Source organism: Triticum dicoccoides, chromosome 4B, assembly GCF_002162155.2.
Source record: "Triticum dicoccoides isolate Atlit2015 ecotype Zavitan chromosome 4B, WEW_v2.0, whole genome shotgun sequence".
NCBI classification, from domain to species: domain Eukaryota; kingdom Viridiplantae; phylum Streptophyta; class Magnoliopsida; order Poales; family Poaceae; genus Triticum; species Triticum dicoccoides.
This window is the reverse complement of record NC_041387.1, coordinates 187,699,349-187,724,468: the sequence shown is the minus strand read 5'-3', so window position 1 is coordinate 187,724,468 and position 25,120 is coordinate 187,699,349. Positions and strand designations below refer to the sequence as shown.

The 25,120-nt window shown below is 46.1% G+C and overlaps 2 protein-coding genes across 2 annotated transcripts; both read left to right on the top strand.

Annotated features, from left to right (window-relative positions):
- Positions 1–4,657: 4,657 nt before the first annotated feature.
- On the top strand, positions 4,658–6,514 carry LOC119295725. Its single transcript, XM_037574189.1, has one exon. The coding sequence runs from the start codon at positions 5,254–5,256 to the stop codon at positions 5,983–5,985; it is 732 nt and encodes a 243-aa protein (XP_037430086.1). The 5' UTR covers positions 4,658–5,253; the 3' UTR covers positions 5,986–6,514.
- Positions 6,515–19,799: 13,285 nt separating this feature from the next.
- On the top strand, positions 19,800–25,002 carry LOC119295723 (heat shock cognate 70 kDa protein 2). Its single transcript, XM_037574188.1, has 2 exons — positions 19,800–20,121; positions 23,067–25,002. The coding sequence occupies exons 1-2, from the start codon at positions 19,908–19,910 to the stop codon at positions 24,797–24,799; spliced, it is 1,947 nt and encodes a 648-aa protein (XP_037430085.1). The 5' UTR covers positions 19,800–19,907; the 3' UTR covers positions 24,800–25,002.
- Positions 25,003–25,120: the final 118 nt, after the last annotated feature.

Below are 25,120 nucleotides of genomic sequence, written 5' to 3'. Positions count from 1 at the left end.
AGATTGGAGATTTCGTCCCGTGTCCGGGTGGGACTCTCCTTTGCGTGGAAGGCAAGCTTGGCAATTCGGATATGTAGATCTCCTTCTCTGTAATCGACTCTGTGTAACCCTAGCCCCCTCCGGTGTCTATATAAACCGGGGGGTTTAGTCCGTAGGACAACAACAATCATAATCATAGGCTAGCTTCTAGGGTTTAGCCTCTACGATCTCGTGGTAGATCAACTCTTGTAATACTCATATCATCAAGATCAATCAAGCAGGAAGTAGGGTATTACCTCCATTGAGAGGGCCCGAACCTGGGTAAACATCGTGTCCCCCGCCTCCTGTTATCATTAGCCTTAGACGCACAGTTCGGGACCCCCTACCCGAGATCCGGTGGTTTTGACACCGACATGTGCATCTACCGATCGCAGCGGCCTCCCCCCCTCCTCCGCCTTCCCTCCCCCTCGCCGCTGCCCGTCATCCTCCGATGGGAAAAGCCCACGCGCGGATCCGGCGGTGGCGGGGCTATGGCGCGTCGGAGCGGCTCGTTTGCGGGCACGGGGCTCGTGTGGCGGCGGCGGTGCAGCGCTCCTCGGCATGCGTGTCTTTTGTGCTCTGGCGCGGTGGGGAGGGCGGCGGTCCTCGCGGCGGGTTGGTGATGTGCTCCCGTGCTTCGCTTCCTCCTCCCGCTCGGGATGGCGTGGCGCGGGCCGGCCGCTTCGGTGGGAGCTCGGGCGCGCTGGCGCTCGGGGCAACGCGCCGAGTCAGCATGGGGTGGCAGCGGGCGGGCGCTGCCAGGTGGTGCTGGCACGGTGAGGAGTGTGGCGGCGTGTGCGGCCTTGCTGCCCCTCGTCGGGATCTGGCAGGGACGGCATGGCAATTGGCGGCGCTCCGCGGCTACTGGCGCGTGGATCCGGCGAGTCGGGACTCGGACGGCGGCTATTGGCTGCTTGCCAGGCCTCTCTCAGCGGTGCTGCAGCTGCAGTTGGTTGCTCTGGCTTCGGCCCAGCAGCCTTGCTCGGCGGGTTGGGGCGGGGTGGCGGGCCCCCCTCCCGGTGTGGTGCTAACGGGCTCCTCTCCCCTCTCGGGGCCTGCTGCTGCGGTTGAAGGTGTGCCAGGTCCTTGGATTTTGAGGTGATGCGGCCGTTCCTGGCTCCAGGTGAAAACCTTGCAAAACTTCAGTTGATGCCAGTAACGGCAGCGCCATTTTGGTGTCGTTCTCCTCCCTGGGGCGTTGCTGAGGATTCCAGTTCACTCCAATCCCTCGAGTCCGGTATCTCCAGGCGTAAGCCCAAGGTCTAGTTTTGCTAGATCGGGCGACGACGGCGCCTGTAGCGTCGCTACCTCCTTGGAGATGTTGTCTTGGAGACCATGACTTTGGCGGTAACTGATGACCCATGGGGGCGGCGGTGGAGTGTGGCGGATGTTGGTCGTGCTGCGGCCAGATAAGGGGTCGACGGTGGTTTTGTGGTGGATGCATGGTGTGGTGGTGGATCGGCTTTGGTCACGTACAGCGGCGGGCTCCAGTACCCATTGCTCTGTGGTGGTGCAGGGAGCAGCGAATCGCAGTCTACCGGAGCTCTCGGAGGTGGTTTTGCTTACTTGGGCGAAAGCCACTGCTCCTGTCGGAGCCGGCGATGGTGACGCCCGCGGGTGCCGCTTACCTCCTTGGAGGCATCACTGTCATGGTGACTTCCCCTTCGAGGCTCCTGGGGAAACCCATGTTCCTGGTCCGTCCGGGACGGCCGATGGCGGTGCTCTTCGCGTCGCATTCCTTCTTGAAGGCATCAGCTTGGTGGATTGTGTGGTGGCTGCTCACTGCGGGTTGGACGGTGGTGGTGGTGTGGCCGGCTGGCGCTAGTGTGCACGGCGAAGCGATCCGGGTGTAGACTCGGCCCCTTGATGCCCTTCGACTTCGCCGACGGTGTCGCTGTTGTGATGTAAACTCGGCTGCGTGTGACTCTTCGTCTGGGTGTGGACTCGGTCGCTCGTTGCCCTTTGGCTGCGCCAATAGCCTTGAGGTACCATGGATGGTCTCGGTTGATTGGAGCTCTTCGTCTACGGGGGTGGTGTTCCCGTGCGGTCCAGGTTGGTAATGGTTGCTCAAGACCCTCTCATGGCTACTGTTGTGCTGCGGCGAGCTTCGTGCTCTTGGTGTTGTCTCGACTCATCTTTGCTCAAGGATGGCGCAAGATCTCAAACTGCTAATCGTTCCGCTTTTCTGTGGCGGAGCCCCAGTCAAGGTTCGTGTCTGGGATGACACTCGTTGATTGTGGTTGCTCCTGAGTTGTGCCATGGGGCCAGTTTGCCCGCCGATGCGCTCGGTTGTTTGCAATGTCCTGGTATTGTGATCTCTCGACGACACCCCTCATCTACTTCTGCCTCTCATGGCGATGGTCCTATGTCTGCCAGCCTGGTCGTGCCTTGCATGGTTTTCGGCCCGGTTTTCCTTACAAACGGGGTCAATTTGTTAAGGTTTTCGATCCGGTTTTCCTTATAAACTGAATCACTATTCTGGCATTTGGCCACTTTGGGTAATATATTCAGGTGGGGAAGCTCCCCCTCGGCGATTCTAAAAAAAAAAAAAACATGATGACCTGTGTAGGATGCTCCACAACATGAAGCCTCAGTTTGAGTGCCCAAAACACGTCTTGCGTAAGAGAGCGATGAGTGATGAAACAAGAGCTATGATGGGTGTAGTTCCTTTGTTGTATGTTGTGTAGAACCATGTGACACTGGTTCAGACTTTTGTGGTGTCTATATACTGCTTGTGCTGTCTGAGGGCCTTGAAACCTGGAAACTGTCTCCGGAAATCAAGGGAAGGCAATCATGAAACTAAGATGTGGATCAGCTCTAGCTAACTCTTCTCTTCATCCAGTCGGGTCCTGTCCCAAGTGTTGAGGTGGTCCTAACGAGTGACACTGTCAGCTAGAGAAAAAAAGGCTGCTGAGACTAGGAGGGCTAAAAACATTGATGGGCATAGGCACCATGCACTTGGGTGTTCATTGCTAATCATGGGTCTGTAAAAGCCAGCTTTTGAATTGTATATCCTTTCATCTAATAACCAGTGAAACATTCCTCCTGTGGCTCATCATAACTGAGCTTCTCAAGCTAATCATTGCCATCTTCAAGTGGGAGAAGACCAAAGATTATTTATTTATTTTATATCAAATGAATTTGTGATTACTCAGAAAAAAATGAATTTGTGAGGTGGGATCGATGCAGCCTGCAAAATATATATTCCCCTAATTCATCCATTTGATGGATTTCTTCTTCTAATTTTCTTTAGTGACTCAAAAGAGTTGTCTTCTTTTGTGGTGCAATGTTTATGATTGAGCTCGTAGCAAAGCATACACTTTCTCTATAATAATTTGTTTATGCCTTTTGGTACGCTCTTGACTGAATTGTGCTAATCTGCAAATAAAGGGTGTTAGTCCCCGTCTGCTGCCGACAAGTTTTTTCTTCTTCTTACATATATGTATGTAATATATATATATATATATGCATCTTCCTACCCTCCCGTCCGGACCATTGACGTCTTTCTCAAGAATTCATCAGCACTGCCAGCTTGAATGTGTCACTGAAAAGGAACATACAACTTTGAATGTGAAAAGATACATAGGACCATATGAGTAAATATTGCAGTCTCTGTTTGTATGTGTGGTTTGTACACATGTGCATCTGGATTTATACGGTTGGTGAGGAAATGGTCAAGAATGAGCTGAGAACCTTTGGTCTTTTTCCATTACAGTTGGTGTGTGCAACAAGGTGGTATGTTGTACAGGACTCTTAGGTCAGGACCAGGCAAGCATTCCTACTACCACCTAGGAGTACTAGCTACAGTACTCACCTCCAATTATTTTTGCTATGGTCTGAAATATACAACCATCTGTAATTAAAATATCTTTTATCTTTGATCTGAAATTATTTTGTGCAAAGACCAGGAGTGGCTAGTGTCGAGTGCAGTGGATTGAGATTTGAGCCTGCCTACCAGAGTGCTAGTACTAGTACTAGTAGTATCATGTGCAATGGAGGATTATGTCTAGCATGTGTTTAAGTATAGTTACACACATCATAGCCCTTGTCTCGAGGTGATTAAAGGCTTCAATCAAGCCCTTAAAGGTTTGTAGAGGAAAGCTGGAGCATGTGTTTATGCGCGTGCATTGAACAGAAACAATGAGAATGCTACTCGGTAATCTCTGAACGGCTGTAACGGCAAAAAAAAAAAAGGTAGCCACATCATCTGCTGCTGATGCACATCAGTGAGTAGAGTTTTAATAATCCTAATAAAAAATAAATGGTGTAAGTCAATTTTGGCGTCAGTTTTGTACTACTATATTGGTGAGAGAGAATCTTGGACCTCCCCCAACCCCAAGGATCGAAAACTTGAGGCTGGTCACAGTGGGAAGGAACTTAGGAAAAACAAGGCCGGCCATCAACAACAGCACGGTCTGGTCAGAAAACAATTCCAAGGCATCATTTTTGTAGAATAGACTGGATTCCTTAACCCTAATTAGGTCACCTAAGCTGATGAATGTGCTGCAATCCAATCCACAGGTCCCTCTTTATTTTAAGGTCCTTCTCACTCCCTCTCTCAGTAGAGGACAATCTTGCTTTGTTTTTGGTGAAGCAAACAGCCGAGTCTCTCCCTCACACACGCACATACACACAACACAGTGAGGAGAGGAGAGGAGAGGAGAGGTGAGACCGTGAGAGTCCCACGAGAACCACTCCCATTCCCCATTCCATGCCATGTGATGTGAAGGCGTGTGTCTCCTACCTCCTCCCTTGGACGCAGAGCCCCGTGCTTTCCTTTCCCCCCTGCCTCTCTCTGCCTTATCATCACCACACATGCGATTCAGTAAACAGATTCACTGCACTGCACCATTTGTTTTGCTGCCCCCTGCCTCTCCCTCCCCTTCAGTTCGAGTCTTCTTTCTCCTTCCCTCTTCTTTGATTGCTTCCGCTGTTGCTCATCCTCTCCTTCTTCTTCTTCTCCTCTCCGTATGTCCATGTGTCTCCTGCCCTGATTGACTCCTTGCCTCCGACTCCCCACTCACTCTTCTTGGTGGCAGAGCTTCTTCTTTCTGTTACGTGTCAGCTTCTTCCGTTCATCGGTCCGAGCTTTCTAGATTCAACATCGCTTCTGCTCGTCTGAGTGGGAGGAGTATCGATGCTTTGCTTGGCCTCCCACCAATGGTGAATCCGAGTTAGTTTGCCGACTTGCCGTGGAAGAAAGGAAGAGAAACCGCCGGCGAGGGGCAGAAAAAGATGCGGGGTTTGAGTAGGCTTGGCGTCGGGCTCACGGTGGTGTACGCGCTCCTCCTCCTCGCGCTCGCCGCCGAGCTCTACTACCTCCTCGTGCACAAGCGCCGCCAGCGACGACGCGCCGCCGCCGTCTCCGACGCGGCCTCCTCGCCCTCCTCCTCCTCCCGCGAGCTGCTCCAGCTCTTCTGCTTCAAGAAGCCGCCCGCACTCGCCTCCACCTACGCGCAGGAGCCGACCGAAGCCGTGGCCGAGGTCGTCGTCGACAACGACGACGACGAGACGGTGGAGGCGCAGCTGATGCGGCTCGGCAGCCTCGTCGGCCCGCCGCGGCTGCTCTTCACCATCAAGGAGGAGACCAAGGAGGACCTCGAGTCCGAGGACGGCCGGAGCAGGTGCGGGAGGAGCCGGAGCCTCGGCGACCTGCTGCATTGCTCCGAGACGCCGTACCTCACGCCCGCCTCCTCGCCCCTCCCGCCGGCCATGGAGAAATCGTACAACCCCCTGTTCGAGTCGCCGGCGGCGAGCCCAGCCGCGGTGGCGGCGTCGCCGCCGCCCAAGCTCCAGTTCCTCAAGGACGCGGAGGAGAAGCTGTACCGGCGGGCACTGGCCGAGGAGGCGAAGAGGGCGCGGGGGTCGCCGGCGGCCGGCGAGGAGGACTGCGGCGGGTACATCACCATCGTGGTGGGGAAGAACACCCGAGTCATCCCCTTGCCCTCGCCTCCCGGCAGCGCTTGAAAAAAAGGTGGCTTTTGTTAACTCGTCTGATGCTGATGCAGATGCAGAGTCAGTCAGTGTTCCGTTCTAGCGTAGCCTCTGTGCTGTCATCTTTTTTTGATCATTCCAATTGGATGATTGGATGTACATAACATGAAGAGTCTTGCTACACACACGATGAAATTGGACGATGCACAGACGATGGATTAAATCTGGCCGGACAAACGTTGATTGAGGGCGTCGGCCGCTGGATTTACGTGTCGTGCATAGATCGGCCACTTGTGTCGTGCATGGAGCAATTTCGTAACATGAACATGGCGAGGAACTGAGAACTTGGGATCAATATTTTCTTTTACTATCTGTATCTGTAGTCTCTAGTCTCTAGTCTGTGACTTGTGACTTTAAGGTGCAAGTTAATTACAGTACTGTAATTTTGTTGTTGTAGGAGGCAAAACATTGCACTCTTATGTTATGTATGATGAGCATAAATGGACCATCATCCCAGATCAGAATATCATTAATCCTAATATTAATAAACTGTGAGGACACATGCTCTCTTCCTCTTTTGATGGGTTGTATGTAGTAGAAAATACTAGTCTATATTATCTACTCATCCATGAGAACAAGAGGAATGGAGAGAACATTATCTGAAGGTAAGCTCCATGCCGACTTTGCCTGACAATGAAACTTTTAACTTTATACTGGTGTGTAATACAAATTCCTTGCAACTTCTGCCAAGCATATTGACCCCTTTCTACTCTCATGCCACCACCTTTAATTAGTTTTTTTTGGCAGAATCCTTTAATTAGATTGTTCACAATGCAAATTATTCCTTGGCAATTTTGTCAAGTCTTCTCTGGTCTTTTTGAGCTGTCCTCCGGTCACAGCTTTGTTCATACTGCTTTAGAACAATGAAGGAGCAGGAGGAACAATGCAATCACCCCCTTTTTCTGATGCCGGCAAAGATCTTTAGGCCTTTCTAAGCCCCAACTCAAAAGTCTCTAGTTTTTTTCCCATTCTCTCCGCAGCGAAAGGCGATTGATATATTCTCATTGCCTTCTTCATGTGGGGGGTGATAAAATTGTTCCACCAGAAAGAAATGGCAGCTCTTTTGAGATTTGAGACCATGATTTGTTTTATCACGTGTTCTACTCTGATTGTGTTGGTTTGTTTTGTAGAATTAAAGTTTAAGTGGAAGGCGCAGAAAAGATTCCTACACCAACACCACACATGCAGTATACTTTAATCAGAATCCACAGGCCATTCGTTGCGAATATGATTGCATTGTGGAGTCAGCTTGGAGTCGTGAGGTTACATTTTTTCCGAAAAGGGCAATACTCCAATTAGCAATCAAGTACTGTAGTAGAGAGTCAAAACATGAATTCACAGTCTATAGTTTGGCCAACTGCCATTTTCTGCTTGGGTTATTCAGAAGCCGGAAGTGCATAAAAGGACAGACAGAGAACCACCAGGACCATGTCATGTTATTCTGAAGCTATTAGTAATAAGCACTTTAATTGGCAGTGCCATGTCATGGTTGGTCATGGCACTCACCACGTGTATCATCAAAGTACTGTCATAGACCTCCAGTTGAATCTGCTGTTAGCATTGACTTGTACTCCACGGGCTAATTGACTCCGGAACTAACCATCATTCTTGTCTGAACCTATCATCATTGTGACTGAGCAGGTAAAATGACATGAGTCAGTACTAACTTGTGGAAACACATCAAGATCAAAACCAACACTGTGTCAGTGACAGGTATGTTGCTGCTAACTTGAGAGCACCTCTGGCAGACATGTGGTGCTGAGGGCAACAAAGGATGCGCTGGCGATGCGAGAACCAATGGCAATTGCGTCCTGACCTGCACCTCTATGCCAATATGCTCTAACATTTTTTTTTTGAAACGGAGGCAAAAGATTTGCCTCATATATTAAATGAGGAGGAGAAAGAGTTTGTTACAACACAGTGCCAAGAAACGGCATGGCAATTGCTCTCGCAATAAGAAAGACCCTAGATTTTTCGCCCCGGCTTTAACCCAAAGGTTGGACTCTTCGATCACATTGTTTAGCAAGACATGCGGAGGGGCACTCTTGTGTCTAAACACCCTTGCATTACGCTCATTCCAGATCACCCATGAAACCAACATGGTTATCGAAGCCTTCGCTTTTCGGTTGGCGGTGCCCTCGGTGCTCAAACTCGCCCACCATTCCTTGATGGAGTCGTATAAGTGCCATGTGGACGTGTCCACGTCGTGGATGCGGAGCTTCTGAATCACCATGTTCCAGAGCCTGAGGGTGAAGCGGCATCTGAAGAATAGATGGGGACCGCATTCCTGCACCCCTCTGCACAAGGGACAAGGGCCACAGTTTGGCCAGCCTCGCCTCTGCAATCTGTCTGCAGTCCAGATCCTATCTTGAAGCGCGAACCAAGCAAAGAACTTGACTTTCGAAGGGGCCCAAACCTTTCAAACCATTTGATCCATGGGGGAAAGGACCAAGCCCAAAAACTGCGCCCTGTACGCGGAGGCGGCGGAGTAGTTCCCGGAAGCCGTGTGCTTCCAAAGGATGTCATCGTCGGCAAGCTCATCAAGGTGGACCTCGGCAAGCTCATCAAGGTGGACCTCTTGGAGCAGCGTCCATAGGGTGAAGAATTGTGAAACATGCTCAATGGAGGCCGGTGTAGGTGGCCTGATTTTGAGAATCCACGCGCTCTCCTTGAGGGCCTCCCGCACCTTCCAGCGCTTCCGTGAGGAAGCCTCATAAATGAGCGGAGCGATGTCTCTGGGCTTGCGACCCAGAAGCCAAGGAGAGTCCCAAAAAGGTGTCCGCGCACCATTGCCGACCGTGATGGTGGTACATGCGTAGAAAAAATTCAGGTCATCCTCATCACACGGGTTTTCACCTCCAACCCACAGCTTTGTGGGCTCCTTCCACTCATACCAAGGCCACCGCAGACGCAAGGCCCGCGCGAACTTGAAGGTGTTTAGGACCCCAAGCCCACCATAGTCAAGCGGCCTACTGACAGTGTCCCAATTGACCTTGCACTTTGCCCCAGTTGTCTTATCCGATCCCGACTAAAGGAATGCCCGCTCGAGTTTGTCAATGTTTTGCAGGATGGTGGTTTGTATGACAAGCGGCGTGATGAAGTAGATGACTTGGAAAGCGAGAACCGACTTGACAAGCGTCGCGCGTCCAATGGTGGTGATGTTTTGGCCCTCATATGTTGTCAATCTACTCGCCACTTTATCCACTAAGAATTGAAGATCAGCAAGCTTCAGCCTCCAAATCGACAGCGGTAGCCCCAAATAACGGAGCGGAAAGGCAGCCCTAACAGCCGGCAGCCCATGGGTTATGCGGTCCAAGTCGAGGTTGCCACATCTAATGGGCACCATTGAGCTCTTATGGAAGTTAGTGCACAGACCGGTGACGTCCCCGAATCCCCTCAGAATGGCCGCCAGGTTGTCCACATCTCTTTTGATGGGCGCAACAAACACAGCCGCATCGTCCGCGTAAAGAGAGGTACGCACAATGACCCCTCTCCCACGGATCTTGTGCAGAAGGCCTTTCCTAGTTGCCGTGTCGAGGATTTGCTTCAAAGGGTCGATGGCAATGACAAAAAGGAGAGGAGAGATGGGGTCCCCCTGCCGAAGCCCTTGGCCATGCTTGATGGGAGAGCCGGCTACCCCATTCAAGAGAACCCTCGAAGATGAGGAGCAAAGGAGAGCCGCAATCCACTCCCGAAATTTGCTAGGGAAGCCACGCCTCCGCAGGAGGTCAAGCAAATACTCCCACTTGACGGAGTCAAAGGCCTTGCGAATATCCAGCTTGAACAGGAGAGAAGGGGTCTTGTTCTTGTGCAGGCGACGAGCAAGGTTCCTAACAGACATGAAGTTGTCATGGATACTCCGCGTTTTGATGAAGGCACTTTGGGCGTTGGAGACGAGGGCGGACATGTGCGGTCCAAGCCTACTAGAGAGCATTTTGGCGATGAGCTTGGCGACCGCATGAATGAGACTAATAGGCCTGAAGTCAACGATGCTCTTCGCCCCGTCCTTCTTGGGAAGCAACACAATATTCGCAGAGTTGAGTCAGTGAAGGTTAATATGCTCTAACATTGGCAACACGCCAAGTGCTCATAATCTCTCGTTAGGTGCTAATCCGATGGTATTATTGGGTAGTACTACGTGAGGTGCCCTACAACAGGTAGTAGAATGCAGTACCAGTACTGCTAGCTAGGTCTAGCTAGGCTGGTTTGGTTTGGTTGCCTTTGCCTAGGATTTAAGCATAAGATTCTTTTCTGGTAGTCGAACAAGGGCCGGGCCGGGGGTTGATTGGAGATGAAATGTTGTCATGTACCCTGAATTTGTAGAGCGATATGCAGAGCAGCTAGGTCATCATTGTGTTGGTCCAAAGTAACAGCAATCCAGAAAAAATTGCAAGACAAGCCATGTACTTGTGGTACCACCGTACCGGCATGTGCATTTTCATTGCACAAGTTAGCCAGCCTTACAGTAGACTTTATACAGGTTAGCGTTCACAGCACAGCACAGTAGTGAATATGTGTTATTTGATCACCTGGACAAAGTCAAAGTCAGGGAGAGGTCCTACTTTATATAATTTGTGGTGATGTCTCTCTAATTAACACTGACATATACCTACAACCTCATCTAAGGCCCATAGAAAATTAGTTTCTGCAAGCACCTCAAAAAACGTGGCGTTGCATGCCATGGTCATAGTGGGAGTAATTTAGGGAGTAACATAGATGCCACATAAGCAAAAATGATGATGTGGAAAATAGTTAATGAGAAGAGAGGCAAATAGAGTAACATAATATGTTACCATCACATAGCGTTTTCCAATGCAAAATGAGTCTACAAAGTGATAAATAAAGACATCTATGTTACTACACATATGACACTACTCACTACTCCCTCCTTTCCGGTTTATATGGCTCAATTCAAAAACCTCACCGACCAAGGTAGATGATGAGTGGTGGAATACTTTTTGTAATTTGCAAAAGCACCTAATTAATGCTTTTGTTTTCCTCAAAAAATTATGCTTACCAATATATTAATTGCAATGCATGCATGCATAAAGTACATGCATTGATCAATTTTCTTTCAATATTTGCATGTAATGATTTAATACACCTTAAAATCTGAACATGTAATAGGGAACAACCATATTGAGCCTTATAAAATGGAAAAACTGAAAATTTGAGATAAGCCCTATAAACCAAAAAGAAGGAAGTATGAAGGTAGTAACATAGACTAGTAACAAATGCATGTTACTACTCTAAGTTACTCCTCACTATGACCAGACTCAGTGCGAGTCTGAAGCTGAGTAGGTGCAGTATCAATCAGTGCTGCTCCATGAATGAAGGAGACGTGGCTCATGCCTTGTGGCACACATTTAATGGTCAGCACCACTTGGATGATTTGTATGCATGCTGATGGTATACTACATGGAGTTGGCATCGCATCCATACATCTTTTCTTAAAAACGAGGTGATCGATGCTGGCTGGATTAATGGCTGTGCATTCCCTGCAGGTTAGGTAGTTTTCAGTACCCATGGAAACTTTGGAGAGGGGGACGTATCTATCTATCTCTGGCCCAAACCCGTGACGAACCAACCATCTAGCATAATCCTGATTACTAAAACTGGATTAGCGAATGACACGTTACGTACTATATGGCCCCGGACCCAGCTGAGTCAGAATTTTGACCTCGTGTGGCGCCATGTGTCCTGCTCAAGTCCAGACAAGTGTCGCACTCGTAGAGGAGAAGAAAACACAGAGTGGGCAGTGAAGCTTTCGGTGTGGAACATATATACGGCACATGCATGGAAGAGAAAGGAGGTTTGAAGCTGTCGTGGGAAGTAAAGTTTGCTGGTGCTGCACAAGTCGCGGCTCTGTGTGAGCTCTTTCTGTTTCTGATGATGACAATACATGCAAATTGTGTAATGTGCTCGCTCCCTCGCATGGTGATGGTGTGATAGATCATGCATTGCACTATCTATATCTATTTTAGTGTCCGGAGATGAAGAGACAAGAGAAGCGGTGTTGCTCCTCATCTCCTTGTACGGCAGCATTGCATTTGCATGGAAGGGATGGGTGCAGCAACACATTCGAGCTTTCAGCAACGAGGAGATAGTTTTTTTTTTTTTGAGAAAATGATCGTATGGCTCCTCGATCGTCACGCTAGTCGGAAGCCCTGAGCTCACAGTCCTTCTCCCTAACAGGCCCATCTTTATATACTCCCTCAGTCTAGGTGAGTAAGTCATCTTAGGTTGTGCACCGTGACCAAGGAGGAGGGGAAAATGAGAGACATTAATGTTTATTTGCTAATTAATAGCATTGCATGCAATGAACTAACCATTGCATGTCGTGTTTGATAGTCTCAAGTCATTAAAAGCATGTACACCCCTCGCTTCTTATTAGTTGATATGTCAAGAAACAAGAAACGAGTTAGAAGTTAATGCACCGCGCCTAAGTGTTTTGGGATTATTTGGTTTTCGTAAGATGACTTACACACCTAGACAGAGGGAGTATACTGAACCAAATCATACACCCGTCTTGATCTCGATCTCAGCACACCACCGCACCTCCTTTCACATCCACATGCACATGCACATCCGTACATCCACATCCACATGTACATGCCGGCGGATCTGTTCCTCCTTTCACCACATCCACATGCACCGCACAAAACCTGACCCAAGGCCTCAATCTGGGCGGCGGCGCATCCCTCCGTGTGCAAGTGCAAGGCCGTGATCTAGGGTTTTGCGCTTGCTTCTGGTTACCATGGCCCGGACGACATTCTCGTCGCGGCCGCGGCCGCGATCGCAGTGGCTCGGCCGGTGGGTACTTGTCATGTCTCTCCTAACACACAACCCTACATCCACCGTCGACCAGGGAGTAGCCCTAGCCACCAAACAAAGCTTTGCGGTCCGACGTGAGGAGGCGACGGCAGGAGCACCGAAGCGGATGCCCAGCCGCCGTGTAGCCCTCGACCTGCCGGAGGAGATCATGGTGTGGGAGATATTTGTTCGCCTTCCAGCCAAGGTGATCCTCCGTTGCCGCGCGGTCTGCCGCTCCTGGCGCGGCCTCACCTCCGCCGCTGATTTCATCGTCGCCCACCACCGGCGCCAGCCGTCGCTACCCCTCGTCGTGCTCAACGGCACGCCACCCACCACAGAGGACGGCTTATCAATCTCCAAGCACAGCCGGCCTGTCCTCGGGTTCCATGACTACATTGGCTTCGAGCTGCACGCATCCTGTGACGGCCTCCTCCTCCTCACCCCATCAGATGGCCGCTTCAGCATCTGTAACCCGGCCACGCGTCAGTGCGCTCCACTCCCAGGCCTCCCCAACAATGGACGCATCAACATCGCCGCGATGTACCTGCACTGCCCATCCAGCGAGTACCGCATCTTGTACTGGGAACTGGGACACCAAGCTACCTACTATATCTTTATGGTGGGACGGAGGGGCTCGCCGAGGTGCATTGGAGTTCCTTCAGATACCCCCGCCATCGAGAAAGCTATGTTGGCCGCACACACAATAGATCCTACTAATTTAGCCCCACCTATCAAGTTTCGTAGCTGCCTTCATTGGGAGGATGCATGGGTTCACCATGATGCTGGCATAGTCGTTTTCAATACGGTGACTGAGTCATTCAGGTTCATGCGTCGTCCGGCTGGTGCTACCAGCTTCTGCACTCGTTTGAGCGACATGGAAGATTTGATTGGCTTCAGCTGCTTTGACGATGAGAGGACAGTTGCCAGAATCTGGGTGTTGCGGGACTACGAGAGAGAGGTGCGGTCATTCAAGTATCATGTTAAATTTCCGGTAGAGAGCTTATGTAACCTCGCAGATACAGAACATGTGGTTTTGTCCCATGAGGGAGATGTGTTAGTCTACAGTAAATCCACACGTCACATGTTTCAATGTGACAACAACGGTAAGTTGCTACAGGAATTCCGATGGAAACCATGAGCCGTGGACTTTATTGGACTTGGACATTGTTTCAAAGAAAGCCTCATCGAGCATGACTTTTTCCCGAGGCGAGTTGTTGGACAAGATTTTTTTTCCAAAGTCTCTAAGCCTCTAAGGTACCATGATAATATGATTATTGTCCCTATATATTTCCCATCTTTTATAACTTTTAGTTTTTTACTGTAGTAATTAGATATATATTTGAGTCGACACTTTCAGAATATTGGTTACACAGGAAGTATCCACTAATAACTTCTATCTCAGTTTTGATGCTAACACTACCACCATTTCCCTCTTCTCCCCCAAATACAAACCCTTTTCATTCACTTATTGCATGTCTAGCATCTAGTGCTCCTATTCTGAAGCTTATGATTATCATTTCCCAGTAAATTGTGTGTATGTTTCCCAACAGAACTTCCCATGGCTTATTGTTTGTTTGCATTATCCTTTTAGATGCAATTCAACGTCTCTAACCAACACCCCATGACCAAAATATTCTTAGGTATTGCAATTTCTAGGTGAAAATCAGTCAACTGTTTTATATGACATGAACTAATTACTGTGCGCCTCCGCCAGTGACATGGTTGACAAGTTCTAGTGTCCCATACTGGAGTTCGCAGAATCTAATGCGTACTCCCACTGTAAACTGGGAGTACTTTATTTTTCTATTTGCTAGGTTATGAATGGACATAACAGTAAAGTGATTTCCTAGAGAGTATCACTTGCCCAAGCTGTAATGGATAGTGATAGTAGAGGTGTAAACTAATTCACTAACTCTGATTCGACGATCGATTGATGTATTCATTCAGCTCTTAAGTGCAGAACATGTGACATCATAATTTGGAATATGCCGAGAAGTTGAGGCCTTTGGACAAAACTATTCATTCGCAGTATGCTCTTTCTTAACAGGTTTGTGAGTTGGATATGAGAAACGCAAGAAAGATAGCAGGACATCCGAGAGGATTATGGTGATCTATTTATTTATTTGTGCAAGTATTAAGTGACAATGTGATATGGCATCTTTTGTGTTTTCCCTTTGCTTTGCTCCACCATTTGCGCTTTGTAATTCCTCCGAAGTTTATCTTCAGCTTCACAAGAATTCTGTGTCAACATCGATGTTGAAATGTTTCACTATGGTCTTTGGTTTTTGTACATTGATTATTGTATGTGAACGATGCTGGACAAAATAATGTTGTTCTTAACAAAGGAACTGTTGTGTACTGCTTATTAGGTCCCTCAAAATGCATCCCTACGCTGCGCGTCTACCTGGCGCTTTTATTAGCCGACTTACATGCAAGCGAAACGCTATTGGCAGCTCGAGACCGAACAATGTCGATGGAGACTACCAAGATACTGACAGGGATGCCCCCGAAACGCGCGCGCACCCATACATCCACGTATATTCGAATTCGAGTTTTTTTAAGAGGTAATATCACCGGGAGTCATAGAACTTGCTCTGGACGTTCAGTTTGGTGCTAAAACTTTAAAAATACGGGTTTATGGTCACCTAACTTGCAATCTCGTGCAAATACGGTCACAAAGCATGTACGCCGGCATATCCGCTGTGTGCATGACGTGCCACGTGTGCATCTTCCCACTGTCAGCGCCGGTTAGTGGCGGAGGCGCTAGGTATGATGTTCTTTTTTTTGCAGAAACACCCTCAGCTTGTTCAAATGATTCACACAATTACATCTGTATAAATGATTCACGCGTAATAAGTACTGTAATTGCCTCTGTCCTCTTCAGTTCCCGCCGCGCGTGCTAACCACCACAATGAACGTCCTTTGATGTCTAATACAAAGATGCATACTCCCTTCATCCGGTGAAGAGTGTACATCTAGCTTTAAAATTTGTCCACAAAAGAATGTACTTCTATCTTCCCAATGCACTTTAAAGTAGGAAAAAATACTTCTATCTCATCACACGGTAATTAAGACCAATAGCAATCTACACATGGTTTTCTTAATTTCTACATGCACTTAGCTCATTGGGGGTTGGGTAATTAAAAAAGAGAGAGATGGTGGTTTGCACCTTTTCAATGCATTTTTTATTCAAATCCATAATTTGTCCTAAAATATCTAGAAGTACACTCTTCACCAGACGGAGGGAGTATGCTATTATATTGGTCAACTGACAAATAAATTCCTTATTTCGGCGGGGACAACCGTATACAAAGACGCCACCGATGTCAGCAATAAGCTTGCTCTAATATCGAGTTATATAAACGAAATCAGAGGGTGAGCGAATTTATTTCCATTCCCCTCAAAAGATTTCGGTTGGTTTGAATTCCTATTTCGAAGTGGACTTGGATCACTTAAAATTAAAGTCCAATTTTGTACTATAGCGGTAGGTCCGTTTTCTTCACACATCTAGGCCTAGAGTTCAAATCATGAGGCAATTAGCCAATTTTGTATATCGCAAAAAAGGCAATTTTATACTGCTGTGGTAGGTCATTTTGATTATTTTTGTATCGAATATGTGTTTTGGCAAAAATATAACCTACACAAGATTCGAACCTGGTCCAGTTACATTTTAATTTATTTGAATTTAAAATGTAAAAATCTAGATAAAAAAATATAGATAGCAAATGGCCCATATTTTTTATCTAGATTTTTACATTTTAAATTATTTGAATTCAAAGAAATAAGGCAATGACAACTACTCGAGGGTGAGCAGATTTTTTTTGCTCGAATTTATTCAAACGGATTTTGAAATTGCACTAAAAATCTGTATAATTGGTAGGTACTGCACTGTAAATATCAGCTAAAATTGCAAAAGTTTAGTGGTGGAGACCATCGGAATCGACATGAAGAACCCTGCTTTTTCTATAAAATAAAAGATGATGTATCTCTTCAAAATTACGATTGAAAAGAAATTTCCTAACCACCCTGCAGACATGATCTTCAAATGCCACCTAGAGCCTTCCGCGGTGTTTAGTCGTTTAGGTCATTGCTCTTGCTGGTCCGTGATGGTTATCATGTAGCGATGAACCTTGCTTTTGCTGTCCTGAGGGGTGTGTTGCTGAACCTGTTAGTGTGTAACCGTTAAACCTGGATGCCTTTCGGGCTTTATTAATTTAAAGCCGGACGCTTCTAGCGTCTTCGTTCTAAAATAAAAAAAGATGTATCTCTTCATAGACATGAAAATGTGCATGACGACGTGAAATTGGACGAATTAGACTACAAGGAAAAACACAACGCAGCGGCAGCGACAGTCCGTTGGCCTTTATTCATCTAACAGACTGTCAAGTGGGACCCACATGTGCTGCTGCACAACTAAATATAGAGCATAGGTGTTTCTAAGGGGCTGTATGGTTCCCAGCCTAAGGTTGCCATGCCTAACCTTAGTCATGCCACAACACCTTAGGCATGTGTTTGGTTTATTGCCACACTTGTGCCTTGCCACACTTTTCTAGTTATACGGCCCACATGTCATAGGCTCAATTTTTTGCCAAATCTTGCCACACTTGTGATGGCCATTTTGTTAGCCACACTTTTTGTGGCAGCCACACTTTGCCTAAGGTTAATTGTGGCAAAGTTAGTTATGAACCAAAGAGGCCCTAAAAAAACATGCGCACACTTGCTCTTGTCACTGACAGTGGGCCATAGTCATGTTGGCAAGCCAACATTTGGCAAAACCAAAAGTTGCTAAATGTTGGCAACTTTTCATGAGGTTGACAAGAAAAGTTGGTAGCCAACCAATCACTAGCCAACATTTGATACTTGCCAAATATTGGCATGCCAACTTTTGGCATGGAACCAATCATGCTCTAAGTGCCGGATACGGGCGAAGTGACCGTATTTGCACGAGAATGCAAGTTGGATGATCCCAAACCCGTATTTTGAAAGTTCTAGCACCAAACTGAACATCGAGAACAAGTTCTGTGACTTCTAGTGATATTACCTCTTTTTTTAAAGGGTCCACGTTCTATGGTCAATGGTCAGCGGCGCCTATACAAACCTCGACTAACACGAGTTGGAGCGACCTATCGCATTAGGGCGTCGCGAATGGGCCGGCCCAGGTAAGTTACATGTAAGTTCGTCTTTTTACCTGTTTTCTGCTTTGTTCATTTTTATATTTTTATCCTATTCTTATTTTCGAAAATATTGTAAATAGATATATTTCAAAACATTAAAACAAATAAAAATAATAAAATAGTTATTTTGAAAAATATATTAACACTAATTAAGAAAAATTATAGCCTATTAGAAAATGTTTGTGAATTTTGTAAATATTCATGTGTTTCAAAAAAATGTAATTGACATTACGAACAAATTTAATCATTTTTCCAAAGAATTAAAATGTATATAAATCAATGTTCAAATGTATGTGAAATTTTTTTATAGCATAATAAACTGTTTGTGACATTTTAAAATCGTTCATGTGTTTCAGAAAAAAGTATGAGATATTATAAGAATTTATCAATCATGTATTTAGAAAATATTAAAAGTGTATCAAATAAATGTTTCAGATGTATACTTAAAATGTACAATGTTTATAAAAAAGGTATTTATCAAATATTTATTCAAAAGAAATGTTAATCATTGTATTTAAAAATGCTACTCGTGTATTAAAATATATTAAGCATGTATGTTCTTGTTGTATAAGAAAAATCTAGAGATCGGAAGCATTTATTTTAAATAATAATAATTGTGTATTTTAATTATTTAACATGTATAGAAATAATGTTTCAGGCCTGCATGAAAAATATACATATAAAATAAAAAAATGATACAAACAACACATAGAAAACAAAAAATGTTGTAAAACCGAAGAAAAACCAATTGAAACCATAAAGAGTAATAGAAAAAGGAAAGAAAAGGCACAGAAAATAACAAGTGAAAAATAAAGAGAAATGAAGAAAACCAAATAAATCAATATAGATCAAAGAAAGAAAGAAAGAAAAAACAAAGAAAACAAAAGTTATAAGAAAACCTGTGAAAAACAAAAAGAACCGGAAGAAAACTTGGAGTAGGGTGAACCCTACGCTAATGGCCGGTCCACTCGCCCGGGAGAAGTTAACGTCTTGTTGTAAGTGATTTACTACACATTTCTAAAAAGAATATAGCTCTCGCGCATGTTACTCTTTTTTAAGATTCTCGCGCATGCTGCTAGGGTCGTCGGAGGGCGTGTGGAGATGTATCTTCGTGATCGGATCTCACGGGATCCGGTCGGTGTTGGTCTTCGGTGGATCCGTTCTTCGTTCGCTTTCGTTTAGATGTTTACAGGTTTGATCCTTTCGATCTTCGACTTTCTTCATCGGTGATGGTTGCTGCTCTGGTGCGCCGGTCCTACGAAGAGCATGACGACTTCTCGACTCTCTACTACAACAAGGTTTGTCCGGCTCCAGCAAGGGATGGGCGATGGTGGCGCGCCTTCGGCTCGCTTCAATGCTTATAGTCATCGCTAGGTGGTTCGCCGACCTGGTTGTAATTTTTATTATCTCTGGTATTCTTTATACTGCTATGATTGAAGATGAATAGATTGGAAGATTCTCACGCAAAAAAAAAAGGCATCGAGGACGAGCTCTCTTCAAAAACCAACCGAGAGAAATAAAAGAAAAAAAAAACCGAGAGCAACATGGTTGTGTTACAGGCCAGCCAGCCCAATGATTTGAATGATTGGCGTCAGGGAAATTGTCTGGGGTCAGCCCAACAAAACCCAATTAGTATTTCCTTACCAAAAACAGAAAAAGGAAAGAAACGCGACCAATATTCGCCTAGAGCTACGAAACCACGCCTCGCGCGCCCATCGCCGTCCGATCACAACCCAACGCCCGCGAACGCCACCGTCGGAACCTTCCCCGAGCCCCTCCCCGTCCGCTATAAACGCCCGCCGTCCGCCTCCGTTTCTCCCCCTCTCCCAATCCTCCTCCCACCACCAAAACCCTAGCGCCGCCACCGCCAGCACAACCGCTGTACTTGCAAACCGAGCGACAGCTGCAATGGCCGGCAAGGGCGAGGGTCCCGCCATCGGGATCGATCTCGGCACGACCTACTCCTGCGTCGGCGTGTGGCAGCACGACCGAGTTGAAATCATCGCCAACGACCAGGGCAACCGCACCACCCCCTCCTACGTCGCCTTCACCGACTCCGAGAGGCTCATCGGCGATGCGGCCAAGAACCAGGTCGCCATGAACCCGGTCAACACCGTTTTCGGTGAGCAATCCGCCACCTTTCGTCACTACTCTTGTTTCTGCGCTTTAGATCTGTCGATTGGGGCTCTGTCTAGTGTACGGATTGAGCTTAGTTCAGTCCGTTCAGATCGATTTTGTACGGTTTGTTACTGTTGATTGATTGCTTCAGTAGTTTAGCCTTTCGAATCTGTTCTGGTGTCAGCTCGTGCTTCGGTTGATTTGATTTGTTGACTAGTTGTACCTGCGCCAGGTTACAAGTGCCTGGTTGCTTAGTTTAATCTGTTCCTGCCGTAGCTCTATTAGTATATAATAGATCTGTGCGTGCGCATAGTTTTTTATGTGTAGATACTTCTGCATGCGGAATCATGGTGCCATTATCTGTTTAAACTGCATTGGCAGAGCCAGTAAGAAGGGAATCGCAAGTAGATATGGACTCCCACTGTTGATGTGGTTTTATACCTTGATTGATGAATTGCTACCTTACGACAAATAAAATATCTCAGTTGTGCCATCTAGCTTGAACAAAATGGATGATACATTATCTCTAGGTATAACTGAATCCAAAATGATGATCATGCACTACCATCTGATCTTACTTCATAAAGCTCTTAATTCATTTGGCTTATTTTTTAAACTGTTTTTGCTTTCCTATTTGTTTTTTTTAACATGGAGTTAACACATGCGATGTAAATTAACCAATTTGCTGAACATAGTGAGGTTGCTAACTTTTGCTGAACATAGTGAGGTTGCTAACTTGTTGAAACTCTGAAGATGTTGTTTTTTTACCCCTTGAATATTTATGTTGCTCTTCATTGCCGCCATTTGGTATCTGACACGTGGTCCTATTTTGTGTCTATGCGTCTTGAAATATCCCATATAATAAATCGGAATGGACCTTGTGATGCTAGCTGCTCCTTGTCAATTTATAGTTACAATATGAGTTAAATACACTACAGGTGCCCTAACTTATCCCGCGCGGTCAGTTTGGTGCCTAAACTTGAAAAATACACAAAAATGATGTCGTAACTTGTCTGGGTGTTCAAATACGGTGCCTCCGAATGTATGGCGCCGTATCGAGTGCCCGCGTGACATGCCAGCGTGTCGCTAGGCCACATGTCAGTGGTTGAAGCGTTGGACGCTCGTTATGAGCTATGCGTGTTTTTACAAGAATGCCCTAGGATTTTAATTAATTCTCACAAAAAGTAACCCTTGATTTTAAGTTTAATACTCGCGAAAAATACAAGGAAGCGAGCGTGTAGGGAATTCGAACCAGGCGGCAACGCTCTAGTTTGCGCTTAATTATCAGCAAGCAGTTTATATAGACGATTGCACGTGTCGCTCTGCATATGTTTTTACTGGAGTAATTTTCTTTTTATTTATTTCCAAGTTACTATGTTGTTTTTCTTCGAGTGAAGTTTCTGTTTAGTTTTCATGATACATAAATTTTTCCATATGAAAAAATAAAAAAATTGTAAATATGAAATTATTGTTTATTTTATACCTCTATTATATTTCCATTATTGTGTACTTTGAAGAGATAAATATTCTAAAATTGATGTGGATTTAAAAAGTTGAACGTATATTAAAATCACGGTGAGCATTTTTTGAAATACACGTTCAAGTTCATGTTCATTTTTCATTTTCATATTATTTTAGAAAATACTCACCATGTTTTTTGAAAATGTTGAATGCGTATTAAAAAATTATTGGGTAATATTATTCTTAAATTTCTACAAACACGCTTAACGTGTTAGTACATTTCTAGAATTTATTATTTTCACACAATAATATTTAATGCACGTTGAACAGTTTTTAAAATACAATATTGTCAATTTTAAATAATTGTGCATTTTAAAATAGAATGAAGATACACAATAATTGTGCGTGCTTATGGTCCTCAATGAAGATGCATAAATTTACATAATAACTTTTAATATATGTTCAACTATTCATGTCCACATAAATTTTAGAAAAAATAATCATGTTTATCTCTTAAAGGTACATAATAATGAAAAATAGAATAAAGATAAAAAATAAAAATAATTGCATATTGATAATTGTTTTATATTTTCATATTGGAAAATTTATGTATCATGAAAATTAAACAGAAACTTCACTCGAAAGAAAAGCAAAGCAGTACTTAAAAAAAACTGTAGAAAACATGTGCAAAGCGATATGTGGAATCGTCCATATAAGTAGTTCGAAATCCCGCCATGCCAACTTGTGGTTATATTTTTGTGAGAATTAATTAAAGTATATATGCGCGTTCCCCTAAAAAACAGTATTGCGCGTCCGCAACAATTTTTTTTGAGAATTAACTTAAGTCCAGGGGCATTTCTATAATGAAAACTACACGCACAGCTCAAAACGCACCTGCAGCCACTGACATGTGGCCCACTGACACATTGTCATGCCACATGGGCACTTGATACAGCGGCATACGTTCAAAGGCACCGTATTTGAACGGCTAGACAAGTTATGACACCATTTTTGTGTATTTTTCAAGTTTAGGCACTAAACTGACCGTGCTGGACAAGTTAGGGCACCTGTAGTGTATTTTTAACTCTTACAATATATAGTCGTCTACATGTTACTTTGCTAATTTCTCAAACTTGTAGGATTAGTAACCTATTCTATGCTTTGTTAGCTCTTCCATAATGCATTTGCACGTGTGGATAACATCTTGATTATTGACCTTCCATGTTATTATGCTATCAATGTTTTGTTATTCTGTTGAATGTTCCACCTTGTCCCTGTACCAGTACATCCTACGGTGCTTTGTTCTGTATGCGTTTTGCATGTTCTCTGATTACTGCCATGTGCTTTTGGCTTGCACTGATTCCAAACTTTGATTCTCTATACAAGCCTTGGTTGATATTCTGTTGCTTATTTTCTTACCTAGTTATCAATATATCATTGTAATAAATTGGTACTTCAAAGTTTCTGACATGAAATTTTGCTCTGCAGATGCAAAGCGTCTTATTGGCAGGAGAGTTAGCGATCCTTCTGTCCAGAGTGACATGAAGCTGTGGCCCTTCAAGGTCATTGCTGGACCTGGAGACAAGCCTATGATTGTTGTTCAGTACAAGGGTGAGGAGAAGGAGTTTGCTGCTGAAGAAATCTCCTCCATGGTCCTCATCAAGATGCGTGAGATAGCTGAAGCGTATCTTGGCAGCACCATCAAGAATGCTGTGGTCACTGTCCCCGCCTACTTCAATGACTCCCAGAGGCAGGCCACCAAGGATGCTGGAGTGATTGCAGGCCTAAATGTTATGCGCATCATCAACGAGCCAACCGCTGCTGCTATTGCTTATGGTCTTGACAAGAAGGCCACCAGTGTTGGTGAGAAGAATGTTCTCATCTTTGACCTTGGTGGTGGCACCTTTGATGTCTCTCTTCTCACCATTGAAGAGGGCATCTTTGAGGTCAAGTCCACTGCTGGTGACACTCACCTTGGTGGTGAGGACTTTGACAACAGGATGGTCAACCACTTTGTCCAAGAATTCAAGAGGAAGAACAAGAAGGATATCAGCGGCAATCCCAGGGCTCTCCGTAGGCTGAGGACAGCTTGTGAGCGGGCGAAGAGGACCCTCTCCTCCACTGCGCAGACCACCATTGAGATTGACTCGTTGTATGAGGGCATCGACTTCTACACGACCATCACCCGTGCCAGGTTTGAGGAGTTGAACATGGACCTCTTCAGGAAGTGCATGGAGCCTGTTGAGAAGTGCCTGAGGGATGCTAAGATGGACAAGAGCACTGTCCATGATGTTGTCCTTGTTGGTGGCTCCACCAGGATCCCAAGGGTGCAGCAGCTGCTTCAGGACTTCTTCAATGGCAAGGAGCTGTGCAAGAACATCAACCCGGATGAGGCTGTTGCCTATGGTGCTGCAGTCCAGGCAGCCATCTTGAGTGGAGAGGGCAACGAGAAGGTCCAGGACCTCCTGCTGCTTGATGTCACGCCTCTTTCTCTTGGTCTGGAGACTGCTGGAGGTGTCATGACCGTTTTGATTCCAAGGAACACCACCATCCCCACCAAGAAGGAGCAGGTCTTCTCCACCTACTCTGACAACCAGCCTGGTGTCCTTATCCAGGTTTATGAGGGCGAGAGGACCAGGACCCGCGACAACAACCTGCTGGGCAAGTTTGAGCTCTCCGGCATCCCTCCTGCCCCCAGGGGTGTGCCCCAGATCACGGTCTGCTTCGACATTGACGCAAATGGCATTCTGAACGTCTCTGCGGAGGACAAGACGACTGGGCAGAAGAACAAGATCACAATCACGAATGACAAGGGCAGGCTGAGCAAGGATGAGATCGAGAAGATGGTGCAGGAGGCAGAGAAGTACAAGTCAGAGGACGAGGAGCACAAGAAGAAGGTGGAGTCAAAGAATGCCCTGGAGAACTATGCCTACAACATGCGCAACACTATCAAGGACGACAAGATCGCCTCCAAGCTAGCTGCGGACGACAAGAAGAAAATCGAGGACGCCATTGACCAGGCCATCCAGTGGCTGGACGGCAACCAGCTTGCTGAGGCAGATGAGTTTGACGACAAGATGAAGGAGCTGGAGGGCCTCTGCAACCCCATAATCGCCAAGATGTACCAGGGTGCCGGAGCTGACATGGCGGGTGGCATGGACGAGGACAATGCGCCTCCGGCTGCCGGCGGCGATGGCCCCAAGATCGAGGAGGTCGACTAAGCGAGCACTTGTACCAGTCTTTTACCCTAAAGTTTATCCCGTTCGTTATGTTGGATGCTACTGCAGTACGTGGTGTTGGATGTGAGCTTTGTGTGTGTGAACTGCGTTTGCTGCTGCCTGCTTTTCTGTTAATGTTAGTTACATCTCGTGATATGCTGCTATTGCTCTTGTCCCCTGAAATATTTATTTCTCCGCTTGCCTTCGTATTTTGTTTTCATGACGGGTTTCTGACTTATGGCGAACTAAGGATTAAACTACTCCCGCTGTTCCGTATGTTTTGAAAATCTTACGGCGGAGGGAGTAGTAACTTTGTTAGAGCCA